Source organism: Falco punctatus (assembly GCF_963210335.1).
Source record: "Falco punctatus genome assembly, chromosome: 2".
Classification (NCBI taxonomy): domain Eukaryota; kingdom Metazoa; phylum Chordata; class Aves; order Falconiformes; family Falconidae; genus Falco; species Falco punctatus.
Window position 1 is genome coordinate 78,913,923 of NC_137581.1, and position 19,458 is coordinate 78,933,380.

The 19,458-nt window shown below is 41.3% G+C and overlaps 1 protein-coding gene across 2 annotated transcripts in view; it reads right to left on the reverse strand.

Moving 5' to 3' along the window:
- DSCAM (DS cell adhesion molecule) overlaps positions 1-8,015 on the reverse strand; it is a 484,929-nt gene extending 476,914 nt beyond the window's left edge. For both annotated transcript variants that reach the window (XM_080376609.1, XM_080376610.1), the window contains exon 1: positions 7,884-8,015. In XM_080376609.1, the coding sequence (XP_080232735.1) occupies positions 7,884-7,926 (43 nt within the window). In that variant the 5' untranslated portion in view covers positions 7,927-8,015. The remainder of the gene's footprint in view (positions 1-7,883) is intronic.
- Positions 8,016-19,458: the final 11,443 nt, after the last annotated feature.

A 19,458-nucleotide genomic window follows, 5' to 3' on the forward strand; every position in this document is an offset into this window, starting at 1 on the left:
CAGGGCCAAAATTCCAAAGAACAACGCTCCCGCAGAAAACCCCAAAGACTTCTGAAGGTAATACTGTAAAACAAAATCAAAAACAAAATCAAACACACACACACACAAAATAAAAGCCAACCACATAATAATTTCTGATAGAAAAAACAATCATGCAAGAGAATTTAGCAAAAGCATGAGCTTACGTGTCATGAATCACCTTTCCACAGCCTGGGAAAAGCAACCAACCAGCATTTTGGTGCACTCAAATCCTACCACGTCATTTGTGCAGTCCAGTATGCATTGTAACAACAACATATAGATTCCTCCAAGTCTGCACATTTCAGTATCCCAGCTAGCCTCCTCTGTCAGCTCAAACAAGAGCCACACATCAAAGACTCACATTTGGTATTTGAAATCCATACCAACTACTAAACCTCTAGGAAATTCTACTGAACAACAACATATTATGATGGAGATGCTTCTAAAGAACAGAACTGAAAACAAACACTTCCATCAAGTCCCGTAATTCTGTGGCACCTATAAACTGGGGCCATGGAGGGCTGCCACTCTAAAATGCTGAGAGACAGACACCCTCAGTGTGCAGGCTTAGCATAAGCCACTCGCAAAACCACATAGAATGATTTCACGCCAACAGATATTTATATAGACAGAGCAACCCTATGATCTTACCTATAGAATCACTGTGAGTAGATTATGTAGATAGGCAACTATTCACAGCTACAGTGCAAGATAATTATGTTCTATTTGTATTGAAAGATCCCCAGCCCTTTCAAGAATTATGTTTCTGATATTCTAAAATAATGAAGGGCTCCCCAAAATTTACACAAAAAATTACTTTAGATGACAGAAAGTTACTAAGAGTAATTTTTAGCCTAGTACAAACATAAATCTTAAGCCATAAATCTTCTGCATGGGATTACTGTGTAATTAATTGGAAGAAAATAGCATCAGAATACTTAGACAGCAAAGCAAATGCCAGATTTTCCATACACAGTAGCAATTTAAGCAATTAAAAACTGTATGGATTTACACGGGGGGGCGGGGGTAGGGGGTGTATAAATATATATAGATATTTTTTAAAATCTCAGAAGGAACTGTATCCCTGACATACTAGATTAAGAGCCACATGAGCAGGATGTTTGGTCTTCAGCTCACATGGTGCTATGCATGTAGAGGCTTTGAACGTTACCCAGGCAAAAAATTTCTCAGGTGGTCCTTGCATATGCCTTTCTATATGCCACACCTGACATGTAGCAGGGTGCTATTTTCAGATGTACTCTGGGGCTGCCCCATGGCCCATGCTCCTGTGTTTATGAAGGGTCTGCCCTTCTGGAAGCTTCGGCAGAGAAACATCAATGATTCAGCTCGGGTCGCCAGGCTGCTCTCTCCCTCAATTACTAGGAAGCTCCAGGGAGGCTGGTGTTTAGTATGGAGGTGACTCTCTTTCTCAAAGCCTTTGCATTTAAAAATGGTTTTCTATAAATAGGATTGCTGGCTCACTCTTAAATCTAACTCCCTGCCTTCTAAGTAAAAATAGCTTAAATAGGGATGCTGGGAAGACTTGTTAATCTCTGTCATCCTGTCTGTCCATCCTTTCCTTCTTTCTTTCCTCAGTAAGGATCATAACATTTGTTGGCCACTCCACTATGAAAGGTATGTATTGATGTACCATAGTTTTCCTTTTTTTGATGGGTAAACCAATGCCCTAATTGGGGAAAAAAAATACTTATGAGGTAGTAAGAATTTTTTCATGAATGGTAGTATAAAAAGAAAAGCAATAGCAAGAAAAGCTCACAGTGCTAACAAGTGCCTCAGGAATCCCTGGCTTGTTCTTAAAGAGGTTCTCTTCTGTGCTCTAAAATATTGTGCTGTGAAAGGCTCTTATGAAATACCTCCCATTTTATGTTATTTTATTTTTGAAAATAGCAATTGTTAGATGAAATGCCTTTAAGAGACAGGGAGGTGAAGACCAAGAAGATAGGGTTTCTTCTGAAGAATAATATAATTTGAAATCTTAATTTCATTGATTTCATAACAGATTAAAGGAAAAGGAAGTGCTGATTAAAAAGGATTGTGAAATATCTCAAACTATATTGTGAAACAAGTAATTTAACTGCATACAGCTACACATTCACCTTGAAATAATTAAGTATTCTGATCTACAGACCTGTATTGCTTGAACAGAATTTTTTAGTAGTTTTAGTTTCAACGCCACAAAGAAGTAAATTTTTTTAAAAATCAAATAATTGTACCTTAGAATAATTAAGTTGAATATAATGCTCTTCTTCCTTCTCCAGCTTTTAAAGTGAAAGCCAGAATTAATGTCTTTCCACTGCAAATCTGAAAGAGTCCTAGACCAAGAGATTAATAAATGGCATATTCCAGCTAAAATCAAAGGCTAAATGAGTGGTATGTTCAAACAGGCCTTGAACCTATGCACGTCTTAACTTGTTAACTAGAGTAAACTGTAAGAGGAAAGGAAAGAGGTCCATCTATTTTGCTCCTCAATCCACTACCTCCCATCCCCAACATTTCATTTCATTGCTTTTGGGTTTTTTTGTCACTTGAATGCTTATTAAACAGGTAAAGGAGATTATTTCCCCACCCTAAACAACCCACACACCTGAAACAGCAGCATATTCCTTAAGACACTCATCCAGGCAAAGACAAAAAATGTTGAGGTGCAACCTAAGCCCAGCTGCTCCTGTAACTAGAGCCTTGTACAGCTCATGAGCTGGAGGAAATTTCTGGATGAGCTACTCAATGCCCACAAAATTTCTCCAAATAATTCAATTTATCAGTATGTTGCATGACAAAAGTTCACTAAAAAACCAACACAATGAAAACCAAATTCTGAACTTCTCTGGATGCAGCAGCACTGAAGAGATGCCACTGAAACACACCTCAAATACTATGTTCAGTTTGGGGCCCCTCACCTCAAGAGGGACTTTGAGCTGCTGCAGCATGTTTACAGAAGGACACTGAAGCTGGTGAAGGGTCTGGACCACAAGTCTTATGAGGAGCAGCTGAAGGAACTGGGGTTGTTGAGCCTGGAGATGGGGATGCTCAGGGAAGACCTTATTGCTCTCTACAGCTGCCTGACAGGAGGCTGTAGGCAGGTGCACACTGGTCTCTTCTCCCAAGTAACTAGCAATAGGACAAGAGGAAATGGCCTCAAGTTACACCAGGGGAGGTTTAGATTGGATATTAGGAAAAATTTCTTCACTGAAAGGGTGGTTAGGCAGTGGAGCATGCTGCCCAGGGAGGTGGTGGAATCACCGACCCTGGAGGTGTTTAAACAAGCCGTTGACACGGTGCATAAGGCAGTGGTTTAGTGGTGGACTTGGCAGTCCTGGGTTAACAGTTGGACTTGGTGATCTTAAAGGTCTTTTGCAACCTAAATGACTCTATGAAACGACAGTGCAGAGCTGTAATCAACCTAAGAGGGTTTAGGGGTTTGTTTTTACCATTCGTGGAAATAAACTTCAGTTTAAACCGTTACCAAAAATACTTTCATTGTCACACACATCTGCTATTCAGTGCTGCGGAGAAAAGGCAGCATCCACCAGTTAAAAAGTTTAGCGAGCATTGCTAGAAAAACGCAGACAAAATGCCTCCTCCGGGCGCTGTCCGTTCCCACGGCTGCTCAGACGCGCCGCCAGACTCGTGCGGTTTGCTGCCCACTAGTGTCGTGTGGCACCGGCTCCCGGCCACCGCGCAGGCTGCGCCGCGCTGCCCACGCCGGAGCCAGCGAGCCCCACAGCCTGGGGATGGGTAGACCCCGAGCAGAGGAGAAACACTTCCTTTGAAATGGAAATAGGTATTTCCAACGTAGTCTGACTGCCCAGCTGTAACAATTTTCCTCGATTTGGCATCTGGTGATTAATTAATAGCTATTCATAACTTGAGTAACGCCAGATTGAAAACACCATCAGCTGTACTGTGCCATTCACAAACATACACCAAGCTAAACACTTTCTGCACGTGAATTAAACTTTCTAAGATAAGGATCTGGTTACACAATTCCACTCAAGCTATGCACATATTACAATATGTTTCTACAATGAGAGCCCTTTACTTTTCCTTAAACGTTTCATCCCCAACACTGAGTCTCATCATTTTCTTTGGAGAGTGTCATTAGCACCACCGTTACTTTCACTACTCATTCTCCAGCCTAACCCCTGCTCTCAGTTTAGTGTGATCCTTCTCAGTCTCCGCACATGCTGCTAAAACCCATCTTGATAGATATAGGGCAGGGGAAGGATTCAAACATAAACTAATTGTAATGGAAATTTATTTTTAGTGTCATCTGTACTGTATTGGGTGCCTCCTGATGCTCCATTGATTTCAGCAGAACATCTATGCACAACAAGCACATAGGAAACACAGCCAGAGAGAATCATGCAAATGGGTTCTCTTAACAATACTGAAAGATACTTGTTTCTGAAAACAGCATCCAAATTCTGAAACAAACTTTTTCATAGTAATTACAATACAGAGCCAGGGTTTTGAAGGCCAGTCTCCCTTCACATGCCCCCCTACCTTCTCCATCCAAGTGAAATGCCCCCTTACTAATTACAACCAGGCTACAGTAGACTTCTGCTGTAGATTTTACATGCTTGCTTTCAGAATATGTAGGCATAGTAATGTGGAAGGTAATATAGATACAGTAATCCTGAAGGTAACTCAAAAGCATTGCTCAGAACTGTACCTGCATGACTCAGGCTTTCGAAGTGGTGAATTTAGCTGCATAGCTCCCACTGATGTCTATATCGTCCCATGCACTTACTAAGGCTGCAATACATTTATGGTTAACAGTTACCTGTATTTTTAAGAAACTCAAAGCAATGACAGTTTTAAAGCCTTTACAAAATCTAAAAATCTTCAGCCAGGTATTTGGGAAGGTTTTGTTTCAGGCTTCAGAAATACTAATTGGATGGAACAGCACATCAGTATTTTATTGTCCCCAGAAGGAAGCTATTTCACAAACATAAAGCCTACCCAGTGACACTGCTCGTATCTAATTTGACAAAAATGTATTTTTGCTGAGTGACTGTAGGGAAATATGGGGGCCAACCTTGCTAATGTTATTCAGATGGTTTCTATTATCTTCAACAGAAATTTAGCCCAAGACGACAGCTACAGGGTTAAATCCATAATGCACAGGTTTATTTTTAAGCTATTTCTCCCCTCGAAAAGGGGAACACTCCCCCCCCCCCCGCAACAACAAACAAGGAACATAATCACGAACAATCTTACACATTTTCAAGTTAAAATTAGAACAAGATGTAACGCATAACTGAAAACCAGTCATACATGTGTGTGTGTGTTTTAAGTGAACGCAGTATGGTTCCATAAGGGATTCAGAAAAGGCAATGGCAGAAGTCAAGCCACCTCCAGTAGCCTGTCCCCACACACACGCTCAATAGAGTCATAAAAGAATACTGCCTATCACACAACGGAGTTCAGATATAGTTATAGATAATGAAAAAAATGCGTATGTGACATATCTATTTATATATGCAGTCATTTCTTTCAAAGAGACACATATCTGATATGACATTGCGTGAAAACCTGAAGTCCTTTAAAAATATTATTTTCTGACTCAACTCAGTTATGATAGTCCACATAAGCGTTACTAATAAACACAACCAATTTATTCAGCCTTAACGTGAAGGTAGGTGCCATTTTCAAAAAATTCCTTTAGGAAGATCCTAAATACATATGCATTTTGACATCAAGCACGATGCCAAAAACAAACACACTTCTTAAAGTTGCCAAGAATAACTGAACCATCCACTACATATTTCTACAATGCTTTCATCCGAAAATGTTACCACACACAAAACCATTTTGTTTTAGTAATCTGGATTCACGAACGTACAGATGTTGCTGTGTGGCAGTATAGAAACTATGCAGATGCATCTATCACATATTATACATTAAAACTAGAAAAATCTTTGGGTTACAAATTCATGTTTTACTGTGATCCAAAAACACGTGTATACTGAAAGTGAAATTGCTACTGACTTCATAGATCAAGGAATAAAAGAAAGTGGTTTTGGTAGTATTTCAGCCTCATAAAGCAAAAATTACACTGTTCTTCAAAATCCCCTGGAAGGGGGACTAACTAGCTTAGAACATAAAATTTATAGCATCAGTACAGGAGACCAAGATACATGCCTCATCTTTTTTTTTTTAAAGATGTAATATTTCTGAACAGAAACAGGTTTCTTTCCTATGCAAATCTAGCTTTAAATGAATAGCGCCAGTAAGAGCATATACTTCAGGCTGACTCTGTCTGTCTTATTAACAGCAGATCTCTTCCTCCAAGGTATCTGGCTGAAGTGGCTAGAGAGAAACGGCACAGCACTGCCTGTCAAAAAATAAATAAAAATATTAAAAAGTAAAATAAATAAATAAATTCTTAACGTTAGAACTTGTTGCAGCTATCTTACAGCTAGAAGAAATGTAAAATTTTAAAGTTTACAGTTTCTCAATCAATTTGCATTCCGTGGCACTCAGAAGAAGAAAATGTTTTAAAATAACCCTCAATACACACTTAAGATTCACCTCCTAATTTACGATCTATCTGGCTATTCTCAATGGACTGCCCATGCCTGTCAATGTATTTTCTCATCCAGTGTATACTTAAGAAGATGTGAAGGCACCCTCATCCAGCATTCATTCCTCACCCTCTGCTAGAGGTTCAATTATTTCTATCTTCCAGGAAAACCTTACACTTTGCCCTATGCTTATCTCACATTCATTCAATACAAGAAACATTTTTCTATTCTACCTGCTTTGCCTATTTTGCAAACTGTGCATTTAGTTTTCCTGATTCCACTGTCAGGATGTAATGCCTTACAGGTAATACTATGTTCTCAAATCTGAGAAGGAGGCAACGTAATAAAATAGCTAGAATCCCAGACCACAGCATAATTTGTTTGCTATCCTTAAAACAGCAATGCTTATACACATTTTAATAAAAGTTATGCAATTTAAACTGATTTTCATATATGACATAGTTTTCAATCACATATATCTAAATGTTCCAAAATACCCCCATACACTATTAAAAAAAAAAAAAACAACAGAAACTGCAATAAATATCTGTTAATCAAACAGCTGGCAGAATGAGGGGGGGGGAGGGGGGAGAAAGAAAAAAAAAAAAAAAAGAAAAAAAGAACAGGTTTACCTTTATTCTATCTCCACTCTTATTTCCCCTTCCTAACTTTATAATTGACTAAAAGTCTTCAACATTTTCAGGTGATGTAATGCTTATCCGTCCATATTTTTACATAAATGAGCCGGGGGGGGGGGGGGGGGGGGGGGGGGGAACCAGAGCAAGTACCTTTACAGTGAAATGATGAAAGGGAAGTAATTTTGAAATATTACTTCTTAAATATGTAAGAAAATAATCGTTAGGTGAAAGCACAGGGCGATTAAAAAACCCAAGAGGTAACGGGAAGCAGTATCTCAACGCAAGCGCTCAGACTGAAAGCCCTTCAAATTATCCCCGTGTACTCAGCCGGATTCATACGGCACTTGGCAAAATTCTGTACTTTTCCACCTAAGAGAGAAAGGAAGAAAGAAAGAAAGAAAGAAAGAAAGAAAGAAAAAAGCACCCCTGCCGCTGCTTCTGCAAGCACGGTCTCATGCCGACCGAGGCAGACACACGGCAGCGCGGCCAGGTTACGGGCTGTCACTTTGCTAGGTAAGCTAGTTCGGATGATTACAGCGCAATTTCGCCCTTCCTTCTCCCCACGGCTGCCGGCAGCCGGCGCGACGCGTTAAACACAAAAGGCACAACCGCGACCCGCTCGCCGCCCGCGGAGGGGAAGGGGAAGGAGCCCCGGGCGGGGGCCGGCAGCGCTCACCATGCGAGATGCTGTGGAGCAAGGCGACGGCCAACATCCACATGCCCCCGCCGCTCCCCCGCTCCCCGCTCCGGGCTCCGGGCTCGCCCTCGCCCGCCGCGCCCACGGCCGGGCCGGAGCTGCCAGGCAGCGCGCACCGGGTCCGGCCGCCGCCTCCCTCGGCTGGTGGCTGCTCGGAGCCTGCGGGGCCGCTCGTCCGCCCAGCGAGCGCTCAGCCCCGCCTGCAGCCCCGCGGCTCCGCCGACACTCGCCGCCCGGCTCTCGGGCGGGGGAAGAGGCAGCCGGCGGCGGGGGCGGGAGGCGGGTGCGCGGCGCCCAGGTGCGTCCTCGGCTCAGGGAGGCGCCCGCAGGTCGGCGGGGGCAGGGCCACAGGTGACAAAATCCTCCGGCGCCAGCACAGGAGCATCCCCGGCAGCGGCCGGCCCCGAGCCGCGGCGAGCGGCTCCTCACACGGCTGCCCCCGGCCCGGCGGCAGGCAGGCGGGCGGGCGGGCGCATCTTCCCTCGCCGGCAGCTGTGACCGCACTGAGCCCGCTCCTGCCGCCCGGCGCGGCGCAGGGCAGCGCTAACCCCGCGCCAGCCCGCTCGCTCCCAGCCCTCTGCAGTCTTAAAGCACCACAAAGTCTCCACAGTGGAAAAAACCAAGGCCAATAGAAGAAGGCGGCAGAATACCCTGCCCCTCAATAGTTGGCTGAACCGCGTCCGTTTGGCATCAGCTGAGTTGTATATGACTAATGTGTTGACAAGCCGTGCGGGGGGACTGGAGGAGGGGGCCCTTCTGGAAGGTCACAGCCCAGACGGGCGAGCGCATCAAATAACTGACTAGGATTCTGTGCGAAAGTGAAAGAAAAAACACTTCTCTCACTCTACATTTTCCCAGCGCTTACACAGCTCCAGATACTATTTGGCCTTTCTCGCGTTTTGTTTTCTGTGGCAATAATCTCCCGCCCCCTCCCCGTAGCAAAAGAGTAAATTACCCTCTCTCTAACTAAAACCAATTTCTGCATCTATTCTTTCTTCACACCTATGATATGAAGGTTGGTCAAAAAGGAAAAGGGAAAAAAAAGTTTAAAATATTAAATGAATACAGTGGGGAAAAAAAATCAATATTGTGAAATACAGAACAGCATTGGGGCAACTCTGAATTTAAGCTGTGAGATGAAAAGCAAACACAACAAAGTAATAAGGAATCTCAGCCTGCAGAATCCCCAGTGTGTTACCAAACAGGATCACTTCCCATCTGGGGGTCTTCACAGGACAGTATATTTATTTTAAACTGCTTTATAGCACCAGACATTGCCATGCTGCCAACACTCGGTCTTGTGCACTGTAATGAAACCTGGGAAAAGATGTCTCCCAAAAAGACTTTGGGACGAACATGTGCAGAAAAGCTCAGCAGCACAGTCGGACAGGGAAGAACGTCTGTCTGGAGATGTTTCTAAAGCCATACAAGAACAGACCAAAACACACCCCCAAAGCACTGTATAAGGCCCTTCATTCTAATTCTGGAGAAAACCGAAGTTGCAACTGAAGCACGGTGAAAGCCATCATGCAAATGCTTAATACTCTGCATCCCCCTTTGGCTGGATATCAGCCAGGAGAGACTGAAGCCCTGAAGTGAAAGCAGGGAAGACGAGACCAATATTGGGCAGGGACTAGCTGCTCACAGTCGCCCTTAAGAAAAAGATGTGGGTAACCAGGGAAGCTGTTCAGTGGGAAATAGCATCTGAAGCCATTACAGAAAAATTAAAGAGAGAAGTACAAATGTCTTGAGGGATTATTTAAAAAAAAAAAAAAAAAGAAAAAGAAAAAAAAGGACATTTGCTTTTATTGGGAGTGAAGTTCTGTTAAAAATGACAATACTTTAATCTCTTTGTTTAGAAGAGAGCTAGTGACTAGCAGAAATGCATAAGTATTCATTTGAGAGCTCTTTGGAGAAGTTCATGACAGATTTGTTCAGGCAGCTCTTTCAGAATTGCTTTGTTTCCCATTTTGAAGCCCAAAACATGTCTGGGGCTTAAGACTTACAGTGCTATACCACACTGGAAAAATATACCACCTTTTTATGCCTTTCTACCTCCTTTACTCGTCTACATAACTCTAGTAGCCCTTGACAAATTTCAGTTTCATTTAAAGCAGACTCAAGCAAGTTTCCGTGCACTTCAATTTATTTAAAACAACAACAGCAGCTGCAGACTGAAAGAGTAAGTCTTTAATTTGTTCTTCTGTGGCACCAAAAGGCAAGGGTCCAACTTTCAGTGGGTATATGGCCTTTTTTAGCCACAGCCAGCCAACTAGGCACCGTAATCAGAGTCCCAAACTAGGTTTAAGGAAGGGAGGGGAAGGCAGGACACAATTCTGCATGAAAGCAGGGTTCATAGGTTCTGCTGTTCAGGGAATAACTTGACTAAAACCTAAATTAAACAATCTGTCAAAGCAGAGAAACAAGACTACGTAATAACTTCCACACAGAGTACATGAAATCAGTCAGAATCCTACTTTTCACATCTGAAAAATCACGCTTCAATTTTAATCAAGGCTAGTTAAGGTCATCAACAAAGAAGCATCCCCCGTTATGCTTTTTTGTTTGTTTTATTAAAATGGAATGTTCTAGATCAAGTGGCTAGAAATTATTCAGTTTTTCCCAAAACAAATCCAATCATTTCCCAGCAAGATATCTAATTAGAGTTTGCACATAATTATATCTTCTTGGGGCGGGGGAAGGGTGTCTTATGCAACTATTCTATTACTGTAACTGTGATTGAGGGTCAAAAATCTTAAAAGCAGCTTAAATTCAGTTCTTAAACTGGGTTTAGATGATCTACTAGTTGACTGTATTGGGTTGATCATCCTTGCTTTCTGCAGCTATCACACAAGCTCTATGAGGAAGATCTGAAGTTGACAAAGATGTGGCAACAGTACACGTCTGCTGATGATCACCTTAAATGTATCTCAGACACTTAGCGTTTCAGATTACATTATACTGCAGAAAGCATGAAGAGAAGACTTCTGTGTTAGGACCTCACTGAAACCCCAATGCCTTTGAGTCATCTGATTCCAATGGAGCATACAGAACATCAATATACTTTCTGAAAGTTCTGGCCACACACATTCAAGTTGCCCCCTGAGCCACCAGCATGAAGTACATATAGAAACACCACTGGCATGATCAGTCTGACAACAATCTACCCAGCCACCAGCTTTCAGTTGAGCACACAGAGAAAGGGTTAAATGGCAAGGTCTGCAAACCAATTTTGCAAAGCATTGACATCACATTCTCACATTGAGTGAGTGGACGCACAAGAAATGACCACAGCAGACCAACACACCCAATAAAGATGGATGCAAATTGCCTTTGTGAAAATTAAGTAGGTTACAATGATCCAGCTGGCTGAATATTTCACATAACCATATTAGAAGATGATATATCTGGTCTATAAGTTCTGTAACCAGTCTTACAGGAAAATTCTTTTTTCAAAGGAAAAGATAAAATGGCCTGTCTACAATAAGTCTGCATTGATTTGGATTTTAATAAACAAAGGAATCTTCCAAGGAGAGACTGGGCTGGGAGCAACAGCAGTAATTGGTTCTATTCAGATCATGGATGGTTTCAGAGGCTTTGGGCTTTAGGGAACTCAGTCAAATATCTGCCATTGAAGCATTCAACTATTCAAACACAGGCCTTCATTGTCATTCAGAATGCAAAAATCTCATTTGCAATTTCAGCTTTGAAAATGGTTTTAAAAGTACCTGAGGGAAGAAAGAATGGGAGGGAAGCAGAGAAGAAGTAGAGAGAAAGCATGGTGAGAGAGGAAGTTCTCAACAGTAAGAAGACCTAGGGAAAAAAAAAATAAAAAAAGAACATGCATGAAACCAGAATCTAAATGACTGATCAACCCAGTTTCTGGAAGAGATGAGACCTTGGATCAATCATCCCTCAGTTTCTAAATCATTCTGTGTCTCTTCATTTTCAACCTCTTGTCTTGACTGTAGTCATCTTGACTATGTTCTTTCAGCATAGTTGTTTGAAAGCAAAAATACTGGTTATTAGTTTATAGACTAGGTAAAGATAACTGCTAGGGGCTATCTACTAAGTAAACTAACTTGATTTGTAAATTTAGTTATGATTTTCATTTTATTAAGATTTAACAGTGTTTTCAGTTCTATGAGAAAGGAGTTGTAGTCTCAGCTTAAAAACAAAACCAAAGCAGAAGCATACCACCCTGAGATAATAACAGTAAAGAAACAAAACACAGAATATTTCAGTAAGCAATTATTTTTTCCCCCTTCTAATGAAAATAAGCAAAGAGGCATCATACAAAGGTTTTGTGAATATCTGGCTGAAATAAATACCAGTCCAAAGCATTCAGAGCTCCATCTTCTGAATCAAATCTTTTAAATCATCTGTCTGACTCAAATCTGTTTTAAAGCTGAAGATGACAGGTTTGAACAACTCTTGCCCAGATTTTCGGGCAAACTAAAGCTTTGTCACTGTACTCGTGATGAAGGAAGATAAACTCAAAGAGTGATAAAGGGACCAGGGGTTAAGAAGGGAAGAGGAGCAGAAGTGGGAAAGCTTTTCAGTAGTTTCCATCAGTCTGGAAACAGAAGAATCAAAAGCCTTGTGAGAAAAGGTTTTCCTCACAAGACTTCATGCCCGATTTGATACTGGAAAGATTCAGATAAATGTTGAATGCTTGTCAAAACCTATTGCTAAACCTTCTGATATTCACTGGCTACCAAGCTTAATGCTTATATCTATAAGCTCAAAGTCAGCCATCTTTATCAGAACAAGCTGCAAAATTTAAATATTTTCCATGAGACACTTAAGAATTTAAAAGTAATTTCTAGTTCTATAAGAACGATTATGAAAATCTGAAATGCTCTGTTTATTACTATGAAGCTGGGAATACTCACGATGGACAAACAAAATCTAAAAAGCTGCATGCAATTAACTTGTAAAAAGCATCTGTACTACCAATACCTATCTAGTCCAGCCCTGAAATACAAGGGAGTAAGTACAGTTTCTTCCTATACTTCATCTGAAGGCATTGACTACTCCAAGCTGATAATGTGCAAGAATATTGTTATCTGGCAAAAAACGTGCTCTCTCGCTTGACCTGTCCTTACAGTATACACACAATTAACCATTCAGTCTTGATATGCTCATGAATTAAAGCAGCACCTTTCAAAAACCGTATAGATGGCTTAAAACACACTAAGCCTGAAAGCAGAAAATGGCGATATATTTTTTCCCCCCCGACGGAAGTTACTCTTTTCTTCTGCAGTTCATTCTTGGGGTTCCAATAATATCGGAAAAGCATGAACAAGCAAGCTTACCCCATCAGGTGGTTCTGTGAGCACAGAATCAGTGGAAAAAAAGAATTCTCCTGGATATTTAGTCAGAAGACTGAAGACCTAAGTGGATTCTCACATGCCTATTATTTTTTCCAATGCTTTCAAGAATTTGGAGTGGGATTAGTGTCTCTCTCTCTCATCTGCCCAGGTGAATGTTTACACACTTAACACACACATGAAAGCAATGATTTAACTATATTCCACTTACACCCACCTAACAAATTGATTGAAACTGGCCAGCAAGTTCAAAAGTTGTTAGAGAGAATGAGGAGAGGAGCTGACAGACATTTCTTAGAAAACCATGCTAGAGTAAGTCATGGAAAAATCCAGTCTGTGGGAAGGATTTTAAAACCCTGTGTATGATTCATGTTTTTTTGAGAGAATACCAGATTTTTCTATTTAAAACAACATCATCAAAACATAGGGCACTGATATTTTTTTTTTCCCCCGTGCCATAGACTTGTTTTTGCATTGCATCTTGCAAACACAAACAGAAAAGGTAAGATTATTGGCTGTTTAAAGAACTGACAGTCAACTAGAGGAAAAATATTCCAATTCAGAGGGGAGAAGCCAGGAGAAACAATTTTTTAATTTTCACATCTTCAGACAAGTTTGTTCCTACCATAGAAAAGATGGGGAGGGGGAGCATGTAAAATAGCTAAAGAAGAAGGCTAGGAAAGCAACACACAACTGTCCTCAGTGAAAATCTGGGCTCACAGAAGGGCAGAAAGGCTCCTCTTGGTGTTAATTGGTTCTCATAAGAGAAAGCAGCATAACATGACATACAAGCATTATAGTGCTGAAGATATCCATTTAAAAGTCTCCAAATAAAGATGAACTAAACCCCTTTGTGTGTCTGATGTATGCATAAAGACAAGACATTAAAGACCATAGCATTAAATTATTTTAATGCCAAGACGTGATGGAATGAATTACGTATATTGGAATCATAGGCATAGCTATGTCACACAGTACATATCATAATGTTGTAGCATAAAAAGGCTGAGTCAAGAGTACTATTTAATTTCTAAATCTGATTTTCCATTATTTTGATTAGGAGCCCGAGCCTTTTAACAAGAGATGTAGGACTACTCTGGGTTTGGATATGGGCATGTATATATGCAGACCCATAGCTGCTGCTTATTAAAAAGAAGTGGTGGGGAAAAGGGAAATTTAAAGGAGTATCACAGCTTCAGCAAGGCTTTTTTAAAAAAAAATGAATGATGATTTCAAAGCTCTGCAGACCTCTCTTTAATAATTGTTATAGTGCAATCCATTAAGTATCTTAATTATGTGGGAAGAAGGTTATCCCTGGTCCTGAGCCAAATTCTGCTCTCTATTACCTGCCCAGGATGCCAGTGGCTTACGGAGAATAGCAACCACATAAACAAAAGAAGAATTGAACTATTGGGAGCCAATACACCCCTGACCAGAGTCAACATGCAGAAGGCACGAGGAAATGCAGAGCTTGCCATGCCTCAGACAACACACAGTGTCCTCCACATTCTCATCTTCCTCACATGGCTCCCACCTGATTCCAGGTACTAATGAAGAGGCAGTATCTCTGCTGGAAGACTGCTGGGAGCACATGTGAGTATGGCTCTTCCCAACCCTGAAGCAAAGGAGGGGGCCGGGGGGAGCAGCAGAACTGCAGAGCAACGATGGAGCAAGGAGGTAGGGTTGCCAAGCAACAGCCTACCATGGGGGGAGCATTAAAACGGGGAAAAGAAAGAGACATAAATTCCATTTGCCATCATGTGGGGCAATGGTAGCCCTTCCATCTGCTTTCCTTCCTGCTTCCATTGAGTTATGGCTGTGGATTTCCTGAGAGGATTTAGCCACAAGTGTTCTTGCCTCACAAGCTCCAGTTGGTTCCTCAAGGAGGTTGCAACAGGGAGAACAGTAGGAATACATTCTTTGCCAACTTGTTGTCATGGATAACACAGCAAGAACAGCTGCAGGCTGACACAGGTTCTTCAGACAGCCTGCCTCAAGACTCAGGAATACAAAGTAAAACCACACCTCCATTCATACATCTGCATCAGTGATGCTCCTTCTAGTATACCATCGTTTGCCTTGGAAAGAAACATGCACAACATATGAGAGATTATTTTTTTTCTTTCATACCACGTAATCTTTCAGTGTGACAAGTGGAGCTTCTGTATTATTTCCACATAAAGTTCTTGTTTCTATTCTATGAGGCCACAAACATTTGATGGTGTGGCATGGCATCAGAAGAGGAGACCTTCACAAAAGCTTTAGGCAAGAGGTGTTTTGGTGAAGAGGGGACCAATGAGGAGATGGGATGGAATACATGAAAACAAAAACTTCTGGCAGCTCATGGGGCCAGACCACATATACTGGAAAGACTTTCATGGAGGCTGACCAGAGCAAACCCAAGCCCCTCTCTGCAAGGGCAACTTACCACTAAGCCAGCTCGTCATGGCCATACACCACATTACAGTTCTCACCAAATCTGGCAGCCGAATGTTCTAGTTGCAAAGCCTTGTAGTGGTTGGCCTCTTTCCTGGTGCAACTGAATGTTTTCAGGTGTAGTCACAAAAAATTAACTGTGATCCCCCTCTTTTGTTACCCCTTTCTTGCCTATCCATACTTTATGCACATTATCACAGATCATCAAGAAACTGTGTGCTTACACACCACTGTACAAATAATTTTGACTCCATAAGGCATTTTCTATAACCTATTGTTAACATTTATATAAAAAGGAAACAGAAAACTGTGAAGGAAACTGCATTTGCATTTACTTTTGAGTACACAACATAAATTTTACTAATGCAAATTCTTCACAGGTAAGATGGATACATTCTTCATGCCTTTCAAGTCATGAAGTCATCCAGAGAAACACAAAAGGTTAAAGCCGACACTTCCTCTCAACCAGGTATCTAGGTCCCCTTTAACAGCCAAAACAGAGGCATAAGCACATTTAAGACATGATTTCTCCCATCTTAAATTGGTCATCCAAAGTAGAACAGAAATTGCACCCTGGAAGTCCCTGTTCCTCTCTCTCCATTTATTATGTAGCAAAGCTACAGTGACTCGCACCATAAATAGTTTAAATTAAGCAAGATGAGCAATGTCCATAGCAGCCAACTGTTCCCAAGTTTTTAAATAGCAGAAAGCCCACAAACAAGACTTGAAGGCAGCTAATAAAGATCTTGTCTTTTGGGGAGGAGATTCTTATACCAGCACAGAAACTTCACTGTAAGTCTGGCAAACAAGTTGAAATTGATATACCGGTTGGAGATGGAAAATTACTCGAAGTGCTTCATGGAAGAAGTTTGGTAGCACAGTGCTATGAGGGGACTTTAGCAGTAAAGCAACGTGATAGAGAAGCAACGGGATATCCTGTCCAGCAAAGAGTTTCACAGTAAAATGAAAGGCTGGGTAAAGGTGAGTGACTGCAGTACACTGGCCTGGTATCAAAGGAGAAAAATCACAGTTGTCATGTCATCACTGGTGACAACACATCTAGAGTACTGTGTACCAGTTTTGGGGTCCTCAGTCCAGGAAAGACAGACATACTGGAGCGAGTTCAGTAAAGGACCACAAAGATGGTTAAGGGATAGGAGATGGTGATACATCAGGAAAGGCTCAGGCACCTGGGACTATTTAGCCTGGAGAAGAAAAAGCTCGAGGGGATATTAATAATGCATAAAAATACCTGATGGGATGGTGTAAAGAAGATGTAGCCTGACTCTTCTCAGTGGTAGCCAGTGAACAGACAAAAGGCAATAGACACAAACAGAAAAGGAAAAGCTCCATTTAAACGTGATATTATATATACACACACACATATATAAATAAAATCTAAGGGTGGTCTAACACTGGCACAGATTTCCCACAGAGTTTGTGGAGTCTCCACCCTTGGAAGTATTCAAAACCTGACAGAAAAGGACCTGAGACACCTGCCATAGTCGTTCACCTGCTTTGAGCAGCAGGGTTGGTCTGGATCTCCCAAGGTCAACCGCAGGGGTCCTGTGGCAAAAACACTGACTTCATCCCCCTCAGAGAAGCTGATCTGGGTCCAACGCAGACTGGTGCTTGGTAATTCTCAAGCATTCTCCTTGGGACTTTTGTGCATTGTGGGTGGGATTTTGGGGGGGGTTTGGTGGGTTTTGGTTTGGGTTGTTGGGGTTTTTTTGAGTGCAGCCACCGGTCAGACATGGTCTTTTCACGACCAACGCTGATTTTTAGTTAACAGTGGGTCATTTAAAAAGCCTACATTTACTAAAACTTACCACAGTTGGGTTTTCTCCGAGTTTAAGTGCTTATAAAGTGACTGCTACTAAGTAAATAGCATAAATATAATCTTTGCAAGAGACAAAACAGGGAAGTAAAAAGAGCTTGCTTGCCTTACCTAGAAAAGACTGCAGTTGAGTGGAATGGGAAGTAGGTTGAAAATGCATTTTCTCCACTACTCTGGAACAGTTCTTCCAAAACTACAGACAAAAAAATCCCTGCATGCCACCCCACACCTCAAGACACAGAAAGCGGTATGCAGGCCACAGTCATATGGAGGGGAAGACTTTGGTGTTTGACAGACGGCACAGAATGCCAACGTTTGTCTCTGGAGCAAATAGGGATGCCTGGCTTGTACATCCTGTTTTATACAGAGTTATCGCATCCTTGCCAATTCATCTCTTCCTTAAGGCTACTATTTCCTCTCTCCCCACCTTGTATTCCGGTCACACAGAATTCCTTCCTGCTTCTGTTACTCCTGTCATATACATCTGGATCCTGTCTGTTTCTGCTGTCTGTTCCTTTGAAATGGTATGACCAGAACACAATGGGCTTTAAGCACTTTTAGCTGAACCTTAAGGTAGAAGTCTTAAAAAGATACACCTGTCTTGCATAACATCTCCTGTCTTTCTTACACAACAATGTTAAGAGAATAACTTCCTGTTATTTTGGTCTCCCTGCTTTTGCCTGAGACATGGACGTAAAAAACAAAGTTATGTTTAATTGGTTGCAAGTCAATAAATGGCTCGAGAAGATTTTCTACCAAAATAGGTTTAAAAACCTAACCCACAGAAAACGCTAGATGCTGAGAAAAGAAAATATTCCTCAGGAGCAACATTGGCATCAATACTCCATATGATATAGTATAAAATAAGTATTTGATTTTGCTTGACTGAATACTGTATTGTTTTCCTGATCTGTTAGTCCTTATTTCAGTTATTGTTGCAAAGGTATTTCAGAGCTGATTCACTGAATTTCACTGACTTTCATATTTAAGTATAAGCATAAGGCTGATCAAGAAGTTAATTGATATAATATCTCCCTTTTGGAAAAAGTTTAATTCGGTATATTTGAAACATTCTGCTCTATAAGTTCAAAATTTCAATAGTTTTTTACTAGCATTTTCAAATTACAATAACAAAACAATTGAGAATAAGGAAACCGTAACAATCTGAATGTTTTTTTTTCCATATGAAGTCTGGGTTTACAGTCAGTTTAGTACTGAAGAAAATGATAGCATGCTAGCATTCGTCATTCAATTAAATTTCTGATTTCCAAATAGTTTTAATTCAGATGCCAAGACCTTCATCTAACACTGTAAGGACAGGTTTTCCAAGTTTTCTTTTCTATATTTAGATTTTCTTCTAAATAGCCTTGTGATCTCACTTTGCGCCCTAACAGGTAACGATCACAGAGCATGGCACACAGATCGCTGCACTCCGTCTTCAAAAGTGATCAGCAGCTGTTTCAGGTCATGACTGATGGGAGTTGGCAAAGCTTTGTGGGAAAATGGCAAAATGCCTGCATGTATACATCCAGCTGAAGTGTTATAGACTTTTCACATAAATAATAACCAGATTCCCTCAAATAAGCTTTACAATATGTATGTGTGTGTGTTAAGGGAGATCCCATTTGCCTGCAATTGCTAACAGTAAGAGATGAATTCTCCAGAAGTCAATACTTCCGAATCATGAAAACAAAATTCTCTTCCACGCCTTGGAAACCTGCCCCAGTCATTCCTTGTACCCAATATACTTCCACGACTGCAATAATATTTTTAAAACCTATTTCTAAATTCGGTTTCTTGGAAGATATATTTAGGTAAGGATTAATAGGAAACCGGTAGATAAGAACCCAGCAGAAATAACACACACAGCACATACAGCTAGCACATACAAGCTCTTAAACACACTGCAGAGCACAAACTAAGACCTTCCAAAGACCACACACTTCAG